Raw genomic sequence first — 19,206 nt, forward strand, 5'->3', positions numbered from 1 at the left:
TCAGTGAATACATATTGTGTGAGTTCCTTTGTGATTGTGTTACCTCACTCAAGATGATGCCCTCCAGGTCCATCCATTTGGCTAGGAATTTCATAAATTCATTCTTTTTAATAGCTGAGTAGTACTCCATTGTGTAAATGTACCAAATTTTCTGGATCCATTCCTCTGTTGAGGGGCATCTGGGTTCTTTCCAGCTTCTGGCTATTATAAATAAGGCTGCTATGAACATAGTGGAGCATGTAAACAGCAGTTTTTTAAAATGAAATATTCTAGTACTATATAATCCCAGGATACACTAATTTTATACTTATATGGTACATTTAGGGAACTCATAAAATCCTTTTTTTCTCCCTGTAATTAAACTATTATGCTTCCATAGAACAGAAAACTTTATATGTTCAAAAATAGTACTGCAATTGTAACTTAGTCCGGAATCTGAGCAAGTATTTCAGGCAACTTTGGTTGACGTTGTGTGTCATGACTGTGCACATTTTAAAGCACACACATTGTCTGTTCACAACCAAGGCTGCAGTGAGGTCATGTGATACAGCATGAGTGAGTATTGCCAGAGACACCTTGGATATGTGTTTGATTTTGAATTAAATGTTGGTAGATGAACATCCAGAAACCTGCTTATTCAGTTATGCGAACCCACTGGGTCCAGACCCACAGTTTTAGAAAATCTGCTTTTGTTTTAGCCTAGCCTGTGGGTCCTGGCCAAAGCTCAACTTCAAATTAAGGTGAACTGCAGGTGTTGGTAGTTTGTTTGCATTCTGGATTAATCTCATCTGTAGAGTGACAGATTGTTTAACTTGACATGTGTAATTTACTCTTTTGTTTTCAAAGATTCTTTCAATAGAAGTGTATTGACAGTTACTATTTTGTAACCCAGCAATTGTGGCTGGCTCCCAGAGTCTGTTCATTCAACTAAAAAAGAATAAAATGATGTCTTTCACAAGGCAAGACAAAACAAAATAGCCCAACAAAAAACCCAATATGTGTGTTGATAGTTTAGAAAACTTGCATGTTTGATTGCAGCCATTGTTTGAAGTCATTACATTAAAAAGAATTATTATTTTTTAAAGATTTATTTTATTTATATGAGTGCACTGTAGCTGTCTTCAGACATACCAGAAGAAGGCATCAGATCCCATTACAGATGGTTGTGAGCCACCATTTGGTTGCTGGGAATTGAACTCAGGACCTCTGGAAGAGCTGTCAGTGCCCTTAACTGCTGCACCATCTCTCTAGCTCCCTAAAAAAGAATTATTAAAAATAGTAATATTTTATTACTTACTTGAAATTTTAAATTATATTTATTACACATATATGTGTGTTTGGGGGGAGGTATGTATGCGGAAGTCAGAGGACACTTTGTAGGAGTCAGTTCTCTCTTTCTGTCATATCATGGGACTTGGGAATTGTACTCAGGTCATCAGGGTTGGTAGCCAGTGCCTTAAAACCACTGAGCCACCCTGCTGTTCCAAGACAGAAGGATTAAAAATAGCTATATGTCATAAACTTGGTACTAAAACATTTTAACTGTGTTTTTGCTTTGACTTTTTGTCCACAAGAGTTAATTTTATTTTGTATCTCTGGTTTGAATCTATATTTAATTTAGTGTATTCTACTTCTGCTTTCTTCTTTGCCATGGTTAAATTAAAAGTAATTCTAAACAGTTAATAGCACTTACTGCTGCTCTTTGAGAGGACCTAAGCTCAGTTGCCAGCACCCATATGGCAGATTACAGCCATCTGTATGTAACAACAGTTCAAGGGAATCTGATGCCCTCTTCTGATCTCCATGGACTCCAGGCTCACACACTTTGCATATATGTACACTGAGGCACCCACACAGATACATAAGATAAATACAGATTTTAAAAAAATGTTGAAAAAACCCCCACGCTAATCGAATCTGAGAAATATTGAGCATGCTTTATTTCCTGCTGTATCAAATATTCAGCCAAGATTTAATTCATTATTTAAAAACAAGGATAGCCACCTCATTACTATATAAATTTGCTTTTGTCTTTAATAAATGATAAGGTTATATGTATAGCAAAGGTAAGTTTTAAAATAATTACATGGTTTATTATTGTTAAAGTATAAGTAAAGATACTATATTTCAGATTATAAAACTGGTTGGCTGCCTACTTCACCAAGAGGGCCACTTGGTTACTAAATTTCACATGTTATAAGAAAGAATACACAGGCAACTTAAAATAGCTTTTGTTACTCTCTTTATTAATAGGGAGTATAGAAAGCAACACTCAGTATTTATTTTCATGGTTCCATGTAAAAGTTACAGGGGGTGAAGATAGACTCTGAATTATTAGACCTGAAGGAAGTACAGGAGTTGTTAGGTCAAAGAGTTAGATACTTCAAGAGGCAATAGATGACAGTGAATTCATCTCAGTTGAGTGATGCTAAGGTTTGACAAGAATGACTACCTAACTAAAGCAGAGATGGCAGAAGTACATGGCATGGTTAATATTTGGTAGGCTGTGGAAGGTAGTGTTTTTGATCTCTAAGTAGAATGAAGGATTTTGGTATGGAGCTTGATCAGTTGCAGTCCTGGCAGGAAATAAATGGATGAGTTGTTGATATTTTGGCTTAAGAAAAGGAACAGAATTGTGACATTCCTAAGACAGAACTGTTGAGAAGCTATCAATACCTGTAAGGTTGAGAAAGCATGAAGACTTTGGAACCAGAGCTGGACAAATGGATGCTAGTGTATTGGTTAGGACTGGTGGCCTTAGGGGAAAAGTTCTGTGAGGAGGGAAGGACTTGAGAAATAAAGGTCAGTAATTTCTTTTTCATCTCATTCTCCCACCTTACCAGTGCCCTTCTTTGTTCTAATGTAACAAGTTAAAAAGGTGGGAGATTGTTGGGTGGTGGTGGCTCTTGACTTCAAATCTAGCACTGGAGAGCTAGAGGCAGGTAGATCTCTGAGTTTGAGACCAGCCTGGTCTACAGAGTGAGTTCTAGGACAGCCAAGACTACACAAGAGAAACCTGGTCTTGAAAACAAGAAACCAAAATAATAACAAAAGGTGGGGGAATGTTATAATGAGAATGCTCTAGGAAAAGACTTGGTTTAAAATATTTTTCCTCAGCCGGATGTGGTGACGCACGACTTTAGTCCTAGCACTTGGGAGGCAGAGGCAGGCAGATTTCTGAGTTCAAGGCCAGCTGGGTCTACAGAGTGAGTTCCAGGACAGCCAGGGCTACACAGAGAAACCCTGTCTCGGGAGGAAAAAAAAGAAAGAAAGAAAGAAACAGTGACTTAAGCATTTTAAAATGTAAGACTGTTGTTCTGCAGAGATGCTGACCAGGGAACTAACAGCATCAAATGAACAAGAGGCAAGAGCCTATAATTCATTGGGGGGGGGGGGCTCTTCCTTTATTTTTGGCTACTTCTGGAGCAAACTTAAGATTCAGCAAAAATTTATCATCTTAACTATTTGACAGGATTTGACAAATATTTAAAATGACTTAACTGTCACAGTCTACCCATTTTATTTCTCAAAAGTTTCCTTGTACCTTTTGCTCTTAACTGTTCTTTACCTGTTAAGTAAGTAAGTAGTGGTCACATTGGTTTTACATTGTCTAGAATTTAATACATACATACATACATACATACATACTACATACATATATACATATACATACATATGGGAAGTTAGTTATGCTGTTTTCTTTTATGAGACAGATTTTGTTATGTAGCCCAGGTTGGCCTCAACTTTGTGATGTCTCTAATGCTGCTTCCCAAAGTTAGTCTTTGATGTTTTGCTTACTTTATTCAGCATAATGATGTTCAGATTCATTCGTGTTGTTTTTAATCAACTTATTTTTTAAGCAGTTGCTGAATAGTATGCTATTGTACATAGACTGTAACTTACATCCATCTCTTTAGAAAGGTTTTATTTATTTTTAAAAGATTTATTCTTATAATTTGTAATTGTGTGTGCATGTGGGTATGTGCTCACAAGTGCTAGTGCTTTCAGAGATTAAAGATCAGATTTCTTGGAGTTGAAGTTACAGGCAGTTGTGATTGCCTGATGTGGGTGCTGGGAATTGAACTCAGGTCTTCTGGAAGATTAGTGTACATTCTTAACTACTATGTCTTCTCTTCAACCCACATTCTTCTGTTGATGGACTTGTGAGTTTTCAGGTTGCGGCTGTTATGACTGATGCTGCTGTGAGGTCATGTGTAAATATATAGTGAATACTTAAGGAATCCACTTTTGTGATTTGTGAAAGTACAGTGTATGTTTTTAATGAACTTTATACTAAATTGTCAAGTAATTTTCCATTTCTGTTAGCAATGTGTGACTCTTCTGCTTGCTCTGTGACCTCATAGGTAATTTGTATTGGTTGTGTTTTTAAATTTTACTCAGGTTAGTGAGCTTATTGTGGTTTTAATTTGCATTTCATTAACGTCTAATGATGTTGGGTATCATTTTCTATGGCTATTTGACTAATTATGTATCTTAGTGACATTTTTATTTAAATATATTGCCCAATTAAAATTGGAGGTTTTTTAAAAATTATTGAGTTGTAAGGATTCTTTTTATTGTTTGGTTTTTGAGCTGGGAGGGAACTGTCTTACTATGTTGCCCACATTAATCTTCAACTCTTGGATTCAATGATCCTCTTGCCCTAGCCTCCTGAGTACTTCTTTTTTTAAAAAAAAGATTTATTTATTTATTTTATGTATGTATACATTGTAGCTGTACAGATGGTTGTGAGTCTTCATGTGGTTGTTGGGGATTGAATTTTTAGGACCTCTGCTCGCTTCGGCCCAAAGATTTAATATTATATGTAGGTACACTGTAGCTGTCTTTACACCACCAGACGAGGATGTTGGATCCCATTACAGATGGTTGTGAGCTACCATGTGGTTGCTGGGATTTGAACTCAGGACCTTTGGAAGAGCAGTCAGTGCTCTTATCCACTGAGCCATCTTGCCAGCCCTCACCTGAGTACTTATGACTGTAGCTGTAGCTGTGTGCCATTGCATCTCTCTTCTAGGAATTTTTTTTTTTTTTTGAGACAAGCTTTTTCTGTGTAATGGCCCAGGCTGGCCTGGAACTTGATTTGTAGATGAGACTGGCCTGGATGGAACTCACAGAGCTCCTCCTGTTTCTGCCTCCTGAGTGCTGGGATTAAAGGTGTATACCACAACACCTGGCAAAAATATATTCTCGTTATAAATCTTTTATTGGATACATGGTTTGCAAATAGTTTTTTTCAACTTGGCTTGACAAGTTTCTTTAAAGATTTAAAAAGTTTATTGATATTATTGTATATGTTTCTGTGTGTGTGTGTGTGTGTGTGTGTGTGTGTGTGTATGTGAATGTGAATGTGGATGTGTGCCTGCCACTGGATGTGTGTGGAAGTCAGAGGACAACTTTAGAAAGCTGGTCTCTCCTTTCACCATGTGACCTGGGAATAGGCACTCAGACTGCCAGGCTTGCCCAGCAAATGCTCTGTTTTACTCGCATAACTGATTTGCTGACCTGACTTTTAATTTTTTTTATTTTTGTTTGTTTTTCTGTCTTAGAAAGATAGTTTTATTTTATTTTATGTATATGAGTGTTTTGCATACGTGTGTGTCTGCACTACATGCTTGCCTGGTGCCTGTGGGGGCCAGAAGAGGGTATTGGAACTGGAACTGGAGTTACAGTTGTAAACCTCTACGTGGGTGTGGAGAACAGAACCTAGGTCTTTTGCAAGAGTAGCAAATGCTGAGCCATCTCTGCAACCTATATATAGTTTTAATAATAACATTGGAAAGTTTTAAGTGTGGATTGTCCCAAGTTATGGATTTTCTTATCTTAATCAGGTTTGCCGTTTATTTTTCTTTCTTTCTTTCATTATTTGTTATGTGGCCCAAACTGGTCTCACATTTGATATCTTATTGACTCAACTCTTAAGTGTTGGGATTGTAAGTATACAATCACCATGTTTAGCCTTTACTTTTCTTTTGCAAATTTTTAGGTTTAGCTTTGACATTTTGGTTCATTAAACAAATTTGAGTTGACTTTGTGTATGGTGTGAAGTTAAGGTAAGCTTCATTTTACACCTATATGTATAATCAGTTGTTCGAGCACCTTTTGTTGAAAAAGAAATGAATCTGCCTTAGTATGTCAGTTAAAAAACAGTTGGTTAAGTCTCCTTCTGTATTCTTAGTTGTTCTGTTGACTTATCTTGATGTCAGTATCACAAACCTTGATTATATTAGCTTTATAATCTCTAATTCAATACATTTGATTTCTAGTTTTGTGTGTATGGGTGGGTCTCTGTGTTGGGAGGTTCATTTATACAACTCTCTGTGTGTGTGTGTGTGTGTGTGTGTGTGTGTTTCTATGCTTGTGTGGAGGTCAGAGGTCTGATGGCTCTCTACTTTCTTTTCGGACTGACTGAATTTCACTGATTGTCTAGATTGGCTGGACAGTAAGCCTCTATGGATCTTTCTATCTCTGACTTCCCAGTGCTCAGGTTACAGAGGTATGCCATGGTTTTCTATTTTTACTTGGGTGTTGGGCCTCTGAACTCAGGTCCTCATGTGTGTGCAGCAAGCACTGTACTGACTAAGCTATCTCCCCAGCACCCCTTCCCAACTTTGTTCTGACCCCCCCTTTCCATTTCCTACCCTTTCTTCCTCTTTCTGTCCCTTCTTTTTCATTTTTCTTCCTTCTTCCCCTGTCTTTCATTTTGGTCTCATCATTTTGGAGATGGAATCTTGCTGTTACCCAAGCCCTTGGCCTTATACTCCTGAGCTCAAGGATCTTCTTGTCTTGGCTTCTCAAGCCTTTGCATATCTGTCCTGCAACATTCAGAATAGGACTGGTAAAAGTCTTTGGTTGTTGTCTGATATGATACCCCCCTACCTCTCTTTCAGCCCTGAAATATCTTAATAATTTTGAGTATGTGGTTAAGTAGAACATATTTTAAATCATAACAATAGACCTTTTAGAATGAGCTGAATTGACATTTGATTCTTTGAAACATTTTGAGGTTTTTAATTAAAAAAATCTAGAGTGGTATAGAACCTGTTAAACTATATCTGATATGATGTTCAGAAGCAGTGTGACTTACTGCTTGAAAGGACAGATGTCTTTGAATTCTTACTCAGCCTTAGGAAGAATGTACTGTGACCTTGGCAAACTGTTTAGCCTCTCTGTGCTTCTATTTCCTTTGCTGGCAAGTGGGGGTAATCTGAGCACCTGCTTTTTAGAGTTGTCTTCACCATCTAGTATTAGTTCCTGCCTTGTGGAAAGTGTTCAATAGATGTTAACAGCTGTCATTTCTTTGTTTATCTGGAGAGTGTGTAAAAGCTTCCGAATTTGATATATTCACTTGGAGGAACCATTTTAAGAACTTGCTTGTAGGAACCCTTTGCACAAGTCTATTAGCCCCTCCCTCCCCCCGGAAAATATTGATAGTGTTAATGTTATTATTGGTGGATTTGATAATTTTGAATTAGTTCATTGTATCAGGAAGAAAGAAAAAACAAATGCACTTTTAGTAGGATAAATCATCATTATAGATTTAAAAATACAATAACAGCAATTTGCCGGACTTCGCTGTTTTATCAGGATTGTGAATTAGTGGTCCTAGAATAGAATTAGTTTGATTCTCTTTTGTCTATAGTTGTCTATTTTTTTTTCTATAGTTCTTTATGTGCTGAATAAGCACATTGGCTTTTCACTTTGTTGACTAGTTCTTACTGATGTAGTAAAACAATTGGTAACAAATGCAGTGAGTCTTTTCCCTGTTTGTGCATTTCCTTTTAAATAGTGGTAATCACAAACATTGTCGATTTTGTGCAATTAAACATTGATAACTTTATCAAAAGACAAAATGAGAAGACATTGAGTTGTAGATTGAATTTTTATGTGATTTGTTTGCTTTTATATGTGATTCCTGAATCAGGCAACACACCATTCTGTAACTACTAAGAATGTTCCAGTGAGCTGAGCAGAGGAGATCAGCTTTATAGACAGAAAAGGGCTGAAGCAAGCAGAAATAAGGAACAAATTCGGTTGGTCCTTTAAATGCATGTGTAGAATAAAGCAAAGGATTTCTGTCATATGCCTAAGATCGGTTCTTTGTCTCTCTGCTCTTTAGGTAGATGAGATGATGACTTAGTGATAGCTTGTTGATGGGTACTCTTATATGGTTTGGTCTGTAAAACTTTAGGTGCTCAGTCCAAGTCTGTCTCCTCTTCTCTTCTCTTCTCTTCTCTTCTCTTCTCTTCTCTTCTCTTCTCTTCTCTTCTCTTCTCTTCTCTTCTCTTCTCTTCTCTTCTCTTCTCTTCTCTTCTTTTCTTTCTTTCTTTCTTTCTTTCTTTCTTTCCTTTGGTTTTTTTCAAGACAGGGTTTCTCTGTGTAGCCCTGGCTGTCCTGGAACTCACTTTGTAGACCAGGCTGGCCTTGAACTCAGAAATCCACCTGCCTCTGCCTCCCAAGTGCTGGGATTAAAGGTGTGCTCCACCACCCCTGGCCTGTCTCCTCTTCTGCTATTGTTTAACAGTTTATCTGAGTAAAAGTATCCCAACAAATCAGCAGGTGCCTGGGGTTGGAGACTGTGCTGCAGCATGTTGGAAGTAAAGCTGCAGAACTTTGGAAATTGGCTTTCTGAGCTTGGAGAAGTGAATGGCTTTGATAAATGTCTACTCAGTAGCTGTCTTCCTTTCACTCCCCAGAGGTCTGGAGGTAGGCATGGAAACTCTAATCCTTTACTCACTGGTTTGGTTTCTTTGATATCCATTTCCTTCAGAATGGAGCTCACCAGGAGTCCCAGTCACCTGAGCATACATTCAGATATGTTAGAATGGAGCTTGCTTGTGAATATCAAAAAAAGCCCCCTCCCCCCCCATCACTTAGGACAATTCTAGGGTCTTAGAAACTATCAGGAACTAGGGATTAAAAACTAAGCAGTATAGTTTTCACTTTGTTAAAAATACACATTAAGCAGATAATGACACAAATAGTATATAATTGCAAACTGTGAAAGGTGTTATGGATTTAAAGTAGTGGTTGGTGTGTATTTTAAAAGATAGACTTGCTCTCATGTGGGCACAGTTACGGATAGATTTCCCCGAGGAAGTGACAGTTAATTTATAGATTAAGTTGACTGACTGAGTCCAGAGAGATAAGTTCCTGGTGTTGAGCTGTTTAAACTGAGATCGTGCACTAGAAATTGACTGGGTGAAGGCAGGTTCTTAAGTAGAAGGAGCAGTATATGCAAATGAAATACAAAGGGACTCTTTCCTGAAATCGAAATATCTCAGGTAGCCGTGGAAGTGGAAGGGAGAGCCAGGGGGAAGAGATTAGTTCTTGGCTGCTTTCGCCACAGAATTTTGTTTTCTATAGTAAATTGTCAAAAAACTTCTAGTTATTTTATTCTTCGAAAGAAACAAGCAAACAGAATTTGTTAAGAAACACAGGCATTAAGGGAAAGAGAGATGCCAAAGAAAGGCCAGCATACAGCCAAGATATGGGTGCAGGCTTCTTGAGAGAGTTCAGATTCTAAGTTTTTAAAATTCTTATTCTATGTCACATAGATTTTATCAACCAAACCATTCAGATACCCTTTCCTTTCCCCTTCCCCCAATCAAACATGGGGCTTCACATTACTCTGCCATGGAACATACCCCTCACCCTGTTTTAAAATGAAAGAATGAAATACCATTTTCTAAACTAACTTTTTAAAATTTTGCACGTTTTAGTTCCAAAGACCTTTATACATTTTTGTCTTATTTAATGTCTTATATTTGATATACTTATCAAAGCTAAAATATAACCATTGCATATACTATGAGCTAAACCTTAGGCTTCCTTTACATCTCACTAGTTTTGAAACCACTGAATGTAATATTAGATGGAAGTTCAGAAACGTTCTAGGAGTCATCTGTTCTAGTTTTTTCATTGTCTCCTTTTCTTTCTCTGTAGAACTAATGGCTGAAGAGTAAATCAAGATGGCGACTATGGTTCCACCAGTGAAACTGAAATGGCTTGAACACCTGAATAGCTCCTGGATTACAGAGGACAGTGAATCTATTGCTACAAGAGAGGGAGTTACCGTTTTGTATTCTAAACTGATCAGCAATAAGGAAGTAGTACCTTTGCCTCAACAGGTTTTATGCCTCAAAGGACCACAGTTGCCTGATTTTGAACGTGAGTCTCTTTCAAGTGATGAACAGGACCATTATTTGGATGCCCTTCTTAGCAGCCAGCTAGCACTAGCAAAGATGGTATGTTCAGATTCTCCATTTGCTGGGGCGCTACGAAAACGACTGCTTGTACTCCAACGTGTCTTTTATGCACTTTCTAATAAGTACCACGACAAAGGCAAAGTGAAACAGCAGCAGCATTCTCCGGAGAGCAGCTCTGGTTCAGCAGATGTCCATTCTGTCAGTGAACGCCCCCGGTCAAGCACTGATGCACTTATAGAAATGGGTGTCCGAACTGGTCTAAGTTTGTTATTTGCACTTCTGAGACAGAGTTGGATGATGCCTGTGTCGGGACCTGGTCTCAGTCTCTGCAACGACGTTATTCATACTGCAATTGAAGTTGTGAGCTCTTTGCCTCCATTGTCTTTAGCAAATGAAAGCAAGATTCCTCCTATGGGCTTGGACTGCTTATCACAAGTCACAACATTTCTTAAAGGAGTAACTATTCCCAATTCTGGGGCAGACACTTTAGGTCGTCGATTAGCTTCTGAGTTGCTGCTTGGCTTAGCAGCTCAGAGAGGCTCTTTGAGATACCTTCTTGAATGGATAGAAATGGCTTTGGGGGCTTCAGCAGTTGTATATACTATGGAGAAAAACAAACTACTGTCAAGCCAGGAAGGAATGATCAGCTTTGACTGCTTTATGGCTATATTAATGCAGATGAGGCGATCTTTGGTATGTACCATGTATCCCAAGCATTAACTTTGAAAAATTGCTAGCTAGTCAACCCTGCTTTTAATAATTTTGTGGCTCTTGTAAGAGATTTGGGAGTTCTTTTGGTATGTTAAGTTGGTTAAATATTTTTTTGTGCTTTGAGGGGGAAACTCACACATATTGCTATTACAATGAAGGCCCCTAGGTCAGACGCTGAGTTTCTAGTTTAAGTCTTAGTTTATTTTAGTGGATTTGGAGAATTAACCTAACTTTACATTCATGAGTAAAATGAGAGACCTTGACTAGTGAGTATGGCAGTTTGTTTTTTTTTAAAGATTTATTTATTTATTTATTTATTTATTTATTTATTTATTATATATAAATACACTGTAGCTGTCTTCAGACACACCAGAAGAGGGCATCAGATCTCATTACAGATGGTTGTGAGCCACCATGTGGTTGCTGGGATTTGAATTCAGGACCTCTGGAAGAATATTCAGCTGAGCCATCTCTCCAGCCCAGCAGTTTTTTTTTTAAAAAAGCATCTCCGATCTCATCCTTTCCATTTTTTTGCAGTCTGGCCTCAAACTTGATATGTAGCTTTGACTGGCCTTGAATTCCTGATCCTTCTGCTTCTACCTCCCAAGTGCTACAATTACAAGTGTGCACCACCATAGCAGGCCTTTTTCTAGTTTTCAAAAATTATGTACTATGTTTCAAGTATTATTTTAGGACCTGAAGATACAGCCCTAGAGATACAATTTCTGCTCTTACTAAGTTCACATCGTGCTAGGATGATCAGGAAAGAAATTCATAAATTTAGGGAACTAGAGAAATGGCTCAGCAGTTAAGACCTTGTTGCTCTTGGAGAGGACCCAGGTTCAGGTCCCAACACCTGCATGGAGACTTACAGCCATCTGTAACTTCAGTTCCACGAGATCCAACACCCTCTTCTGGTCTCTGTGGTCACTGAATGCACATGGTGCTCAGCTATACATGTAGGCAAAATACCTGTACACATAGAAATAAGTATAAAAAAAAATCATAATTTCAGGTGAGACGTTTTAAGAGGAAAGGAGAGAATGATAGTTTGAGAGTTAAAGGTATGCTGTTTTAGTTAATGTCAGGTTGGGACTCTGAGTTGTAACATTTGAACAGAGACCTGAATAAACAGAAGTAGTGAGTTAAGCAGAAGTCTGTAAAGAGTTTGTTGTCTGTAGAAGTGAATTCCTACAATTTCATAACCTTGAATATTATATTAAAGAATAAGCATATATATGATAAATTTTAAGAATTTGCAAGACTGAACTGTAATAACTTTGAAAACCAAGAATAAAAATTTGAATTTTAAAATATTAAGGCTCAAATACTTATAAACTGACTTAGGTATAAGTTCAGTTAAGTTAAATTGATCAGGTTTTGGTTGTTTGTTTTTGCTTTGTGTGTGTGTGTTTGTGAGTGTGTGAGTGTGTGTTTTAAATGGTCTCATTGTGTATCCCTGGCTGACCTGGAACTCTTGGCCAGGTTGGCCTTGAATTCACAGAGATCCACTTGCTTCTGCCTCTGAAATTAAAGGTATGTGCCATAGTATCCTTCCAGGTTTGTGTGTTTGTAAGGGAGGGAGGAGGGGGGAGAGTGAGTTCGTGTACCTTTTATTGCCCAATATAACCTAACAAATGTATTTTAAAATCACAAAGATGCCACTTGTTATATTTACATATTTCAAACCTTCCCTCTATCACCAAGTGAAATGCAAAGCTTTTGATTAATAAAAGTATTTCATAAAAAACAATCACTTTCAAAGCAGAAGCATTGAACTTTTTATCTGGTATATGTTTTGTATTTGTGAACTGAACTGTAAATGTTTGGTTACTTTATCTCCCTCCCTCCCCTTCCCCTTCCCTTTCTTCCCTCCCCTCCCCTTTCCTCCCTCCCTCCCTCCTTCCCTTTCCTTTCTTTTTTTCTTTGTATGTGTTTTTCTCCATGTAGCCCTAGCTATCCTGGAACTAGCTCTGTACGCCAGGCTGGCTTTGAATTCAGAGATTTTCCTACCTCTGCCTCCTGAGTGCTTGAATTAAAGGTGTGTGCCACAGTATATGTTTACCATGGTATGTTTTTCTAGAACAAAATTAGTAAGAGGCTTCTTCACCTTTTTTTTTTTTTTTTAAGAAGGAAAGGAGTACCCCAGGACTTGACTGATTTCCACATATCTATTTGTTATAAAGAAATGCATGTCAGATACAACAGGTTCAGGAAGGAAGCTGACGTTTGTGTGTGTGTGTGTGTGTGTGTGTGTGTGTGAGAGAGAGAGAGAGAGAGAGAGAGAGAGAGAGAATATGAATATGGAAATGTCTTGAGATTGCATAACATGGATTTCTAACTTGCAAATTTCTAGTTGAGAAGGGGGAAGTTCCATACCACATGATTTAGTCTGGCTAAGTCTGTAAGCCAAGGAGTCAGATACTGTGTGGGACCATAATGGTTTTTTTGTTGTTGTTGTTTGTTTGTTTGTTTGTTTTGCATATTTAGGTGTGTATGTGTAGAGGGGATTAATCTTGCTTAAAGCTGCAAATGGGAGGCATGGAACTACCAGGCACCTGGAAAGAGGTTGCAGGAGAGCTTGGCTGTTATGGGGAAGAGAGAAGCAGCTAGAGGATCTATAATCTAATAACACTGTTGCCTTTTATTGCCTCATCCTTCCACCCCACACCCTGTGCTCCATTACCCCAGGATCTAATGTGCTAGGCAAGCACTCTACACCCCTTCTATCTTATAGCATTTTAGCATCTTCTAGCATAAGCTTGCTTATATAGTCACAAATTGACTTGATATTTACATTGACTCTATAAGCTCAAGAAATCATTATTATATATATATGTATATATGACTTTGTATATATGTGTTTTATTTTTTTATTTAATAATATTCTGCACCCTGCCTTTTCAGCTTCTTTGATTCACTGCTCCTCACTATTTGGAGCGAGGAGAAAGTAAACTAATTTTAGTGCCTGTTTTCTATCAGGTGCTTTGCATATTTTTTCAATTATCATGTGAGGTAATTTCATAATTTGTGAGGTAAGATATTATTTACCTTGATCTTAAAAGTATGAAGCAACTGTGTTAGTCTACTGAGTATCATAATATAACACAGACTCCTGAGTCACATACTGTGTGAAGTCATTCTTACAACCTTAAGTTTACCTTTGAAATCCATATTTTTCTGATTCTATTATATACAGTTTACTTGCTTTTGTTAAATAGGTTAACCTTTTCCACAAATGACTATCTTATAGTAGCTATAAAATGTGTAGCAGAATGATTTTATTGCTAGTTTTCAAGTTTCTGTCTATTTGTTTATTCCTGGACAAATATCAGGTGTACCTAGTCAGAAATCACCCTTCCTCCATCCAAGGCCATATACCTTGTCATATATGCTTCTTAGTAAGTCAAAGATACACTGAAAAGTAGACTGCTGTTTTCAACATCTTGTGTTTTATTTAGTATGGCTTTCTCACTATTTAATGAGGCAGTTATAAAGTGATTGGTGCTTGATTGATCATTTGACGCAATAGATTTTTGAAACACTTTTAGTTGGTTTTGTCCTAATAATAATTGGTAGTACACCTAATCTTACAAAGTTTTTAAAGTAGATTTTTTTTAACTTATATGTCTGTTTCCTTTCCATATTGTACCCCACAATATTTAATTACAGGGTTCATCTGCTGATCGGAGTCAGTGGAGAGAACCAACCAGAACATCTGAAGGCTTATGTTCACTCTATGAGGCAGCATTATGTCTTTTTGAAGAGGTATGTAATTTTCATAGCTTTGCATTAAAAATGACTTTGTTGTAAAATGTTACGGCAAACATTTATCTCTAGAAAGTCTCTAAAAGAAAATGGTGCCAGTGGTTGGCTCTCCCTGAAGATTGGAGCTCAGTGTTTCGTTGCCAGGGCTTGGAAAGAGGTACTTTTCAGTGTGTCTCCTTTTAGTTATTTTAATTTTTGGATCATGTATTGGTAACTTTTGTTGAAAAAAGTTATTGAGTAAAACAGATTCAGAAGGAATTATAAATAATTGTATACCTTAACAAATTGTTGTAAAATAAATATTCTTCTAATCGTTACCTAGACTTAAAAAAAAGATTGCCATCAAACCTAACAACTTGATTATAATTGCCAGGTACCACATGGTAGAAGGAAAGAACAAACTTTCTCAATTACACACACACACACACACACACACACACACACACACACACACACACGAAAAGTAAATAGAATTTGCCATCCACTGCAGAAGGCTTTTCACATTCTGGTCATTACCTTTTCTCTACTCTACAACAGTTCACTGTCTTGACTTTTAAACTAATTTCCTTGCCATTTTTAGTTGTGTCACCCACGTGCATGTGCCTGGACTCTAACTCACTTTTTTTCCCACTTAAAAAATGTTTTTAAAATCACTTTTTAAAAAATTGGTTATTTATTTACATTTCAAACGTTATTCTCCTTCTCAGTTTCCCCTCCCCCAACCCCCTGTCCCCTTCCCTGCCCCCCTGTTTCTATGAAGGTGCTCCCCCACCCACTCATCTATTTATACCTCAGTACCCTAGCATTCCCCTATGCTTGGTCATTGAGCCTCTATAGGACCAAGGAACTCCCCTCCTATTGATGCCAGATAAGGCAACATCTGTTACCTGTGCAGCTGGAGCCATGGGTCCCTCCTGGTGGTTTTAGTCCCTGGGAGCTGGGGGGAGGGAGGGTGTCTGGTTGCTTGATATTGTTGTTCTTCCTATGGGGTTGCAAACCCCTTCAGCGCCTTCAGTCCTCCTCCTAACTAAGTTACTCCATTGGGGTCCCTGCACTCAGTCCGATAGTTGGCTGTGTGCATCCACATCTGTATTGGTTAGGCTCTGGCTCAGGCTCTCAGGGGACAGCCATACCAGGCTCCTGTCAGTAAGTGCTTCTTGGCATCAGCAATAGTGTCTGGGTTTGGTGTCTACAGATGGGATAGATCCCTAGGTGGGGCAGTTTCTGGATGGCCTTTGCATCAATCTCTGCTCCACTTTTTGTCCCTGCATTTCCTTTTGACAGGAGCAATTCTGGGTTAATATTGAGATTAGTGGGTGGCCTCATCCCTCAACCAGGGGCTGTGCCTATCCACTGGATATGGTCTCTACAGATTCTCTCTCCCCTTTGTTGGGTGTTTTGGCTAATGTCATCCCTATTGGGTCTTGGGAACCTCTTGGGTCCCTGGCATTTGGGACTTTCTAGTGCTCCCCCTCCCCTACTGCTATACACTTTTGTTCAAATTCCTGACCCTCTGTACTTCTCCCCTGTCTCCTTCCCCCTCTTTTCCTTCCCTTTCCCTCTTCCTCCCACATCCCTCCCTCTACCTTCCCTTCTGAGTAGGACAGAAGCATCCACACTTTGGTCTTCCTCCTTCTTGGGTTTCATATGGTCTGTGAGTTGTATTGTGGGCATTCCAAACCTTTTTTTTTCCGGGGGGGCTAATATCTACTTATCAGTGAGTACATACCATGTGTGTTCTTTTGTGACTGGGATATATTTTCTAGTTCTGGATGATATCCAGATGATATCTGGATGATATTTTCTAGTTCCATCCATTTGCCTGTGAATTTCATGAAGTCATTGTTTTTAATAGCTAAGTAGTACTCCATTGTGTAAATGTCTGCATTTTCTGTATCCATTCTTCTGTTGAGGGACATCTGGGTTGTTTCCAGCTTCTGATTATTATAAATAAGGCTGCTATGAACATAGTAGAGACTCCAGAGAACCAAATTACCCAATTAAAAAATGGGGTACAGAGCTAAACAAAGAATTCGCAGCTGAGGAATACCGAATGGCTGAGAAGCAGTTAAAGAAATGTTCAGGCCGGATGTGGTGGTGGACACCTTTAATCCCAGCACTTGGGAGGCAGAGGCAGGGGGATTTCTGAGTTCGAGGCCAGCCTGGTCTACAAAGTGAGTTCCAGGACAGCCAAGGCTACATAGAGAAATCCTGTCTTGAAAAACCAAAAAAAAAAAAAAAAAAAAAAAAAAAATGTTCAACATCCTTAGTTGTCAGAGAAATGCAAATCAAAAAGACCCTGAGATTCTACCTCACACCAGTCAGAATTGCTAAGATCAAAAACTCAGGTGACAGCAAATGCTAGTGAGGATGTGGAGAAAGAGGAACACTCCTCCATTATTGGTGGGATTGCAAGCTGGTAGAACCACTCTTGAAATCACTCTGGTGGTTCCTCAGAAAATTGGAAATAGTTCTACCTGAGGACCCAGTTATACCATTCCTGGGTATATCCCCAAAAGACGTTTCAACATATAACAAAATTCCTTCCTTCCTTCCTTCCTTCCTTCCTTCCTTCCTTCCTTTCTTCTTTTTAAAGATGTATGTATGTATGTATGTATGTATGTGATACACTGTAGCTGTCTTCAGACACACCAGAAGAGGTCATCAGACCCTATTACAGATGGTTGTGAGCCACCATGTGGTTACTTGGAATTGACTTCAGGACCTCTGGAAGAACAGTCAGTGCTCTTAACCACTGAGCCATCTCTCCAGTCCCCCCAAAATCTCTTAGTCTTTGTGTTCATATTCCCTTCTTTGAGTTGGTGGTAGTTATATGATATTCTAATTCTTTTATTTTTTCTCCATTTATTAGTTGGAATAATTTTTAGAGAATTGTTTCTTTTATCAACTGACTATTCTGCTAGTTTGTATAGGAAAGGTAGAATAGCTGCTTGATTCTCCCTATTCTCTTTTTTGGGGGGAGGTGAATGGGGTTTCTAAATAGAGTTTCTCTGTGTAACAGCTCTGGATGTCCTGGAGCTCACTTTGTAGAACAGGATGCCTGGAATTCAGAGATCCACCTGCCTCTTCCTCTAAGCACTGGAATTAAAGGCATGTGCCGCCATGCCAGGCTCCCCATTTACTGTTTATTGACTAGTTTTTAGTTGAATGAATTACTACTTTAATCATCCTCCAAATTTTACCAATTAACTTCATTTAAAAACTTAGGTTTGAACTCCTTTGAGTTTCAGTCTGTGAAGTTCTTATATGCCATATTGCTTCATTTTGGGTAATGAGGTAGCAGTCCCTTTGGGGTTGTAACTGGATTCTTCTGACTGACAGGAGGCTACTAATCTCTGGTAGCTTTCTTGCTGTCTTGTTTGTTGTTTCTGGCTTATGTTCAAATTCTTCTTGCACTAGGCAATTAACTCGTTGTCTTCCCTCAAATTTGCCGGTTTCTTTTATTGAGAAAGTTGATTTTCACAGCCATAATCAGGGTGTTACAGATGTTTACTCACTACTAATTTGATCTTTCTAGGCATTTGTAGTGGACATAGCTACAAAGAGTGTGTGGGTCCATGTGTATGTATGGGAGATGGTGATTGACACATTGATTTAAAGTCAAAATGCTCTTTGAGCTACTGATTGCTTACCTAACCTCGCCTACATTACATTTATGTCTTTTTTCCTTCAAATGGAGTCTGCTGATTCTCAAGAATATAGCGATCACAGTAGAATATCCTTCTTTTGTTTTAACCACGTTACACTTGTCACACACATATGTGTGAGAACACATAGAGCAAGCTTAAAATGACAACAGCTGCTGTGTGGTTGCTAAAAACCATTTTTTTTTCATTTAACCTATTTTTTCAGTTGAACTGTTCCTAAATCTCTGCCCTTTGACCCTTATTTACTATTTGTTTCACAAGCCTCTATTCTTTTTGACTTTAAAGCCTATTGTCTAGATTCTCAATGACAGCACAGAAGAATAAGAGGATTCCCCCTTGAGTTTTGTATGCTGATAACTACTGAGCTTTTTATTCTTTAAAACTGCTTTTGGTCGAATCATTGGTTCACATTATCTTTTCTTGTGAATATTAAATCTGCTACTCTAATGTCTTTTGGCATAAACATTGCCAAAGTCTGAAGATCACTTTTGAAGGTACAAGTCACATGCTCATTTTGATGAGAAGCAATTGAAAAAAAATAGTGTTTTTTTCCTTTAAAGATCAGTAATGTTGTTTTTTTTTTCTGGGATAATAATCTTAGATATGTGAGAATTCAATATTTGGTTTCAGGTATCTTTTTATTTCAGAAAAATTTCCTGTATTATAGATTTTCATACTATCTTTATTCCCTTCCTCCTTCCATCCCTCCCTCTTTCTTTCTTTTTTTTTTTTTTTTTTTCCTGATCAAAGCTCAATTTTACTATTTCCAGACACTCAGTTATAAAGGAAGGGGGAGGGAACCCAATATCCCGCCAAGTAACTCATGGTCCAGT

At 38.2% G+C, this 19,206-nt stretch overlaps 1 protein-coding gene across 5 annotated transcripts in view; it reads left to right on the forward strand.

Moving 5' to 3' along the window:
* Positions 1–19,206, forward strand: part of Herc1 (HECT and RLD domain containing E3 ubiquitin protein ligase family member 1) — a 159,282-nt gene that overhangs the window by 10,937 nt on the left and 129,139 nt on the right. For all 5 annotated transcript variants that reach the window (XM_029481107.1, XM_029481103.1, XM_029481105.1 and 2 more), the window contains exons 2-3: positions 9,964–10,919; positions 14,610–14,705. In XM_029481107.1, coding sequence (XP_029336967.1) covers positions 9,990–10,919; positions 14,610–14,705 — 1,026 coding nt within the window. In that variant the 5' untranslated portion in view covers positions 9,964–9,989. The remainder of the gene's footprint in view (positions 1–9,963; positions 10,920–14,609; positions 14,706–19,206) is intronic.

The sequence above is a fragment of the Mus caroli genome, chromosome 9, assembly GCF_900094665.2.
Source record: "Mus caroli chromosome 9, CAROLI_EIJ_v1.1, whole genome shotgun sequence".
NCBI lineage: Eukaryota > Metazoa > Chordata > Mammalia > Rodentia > Muridae > Mus > Mus caroli.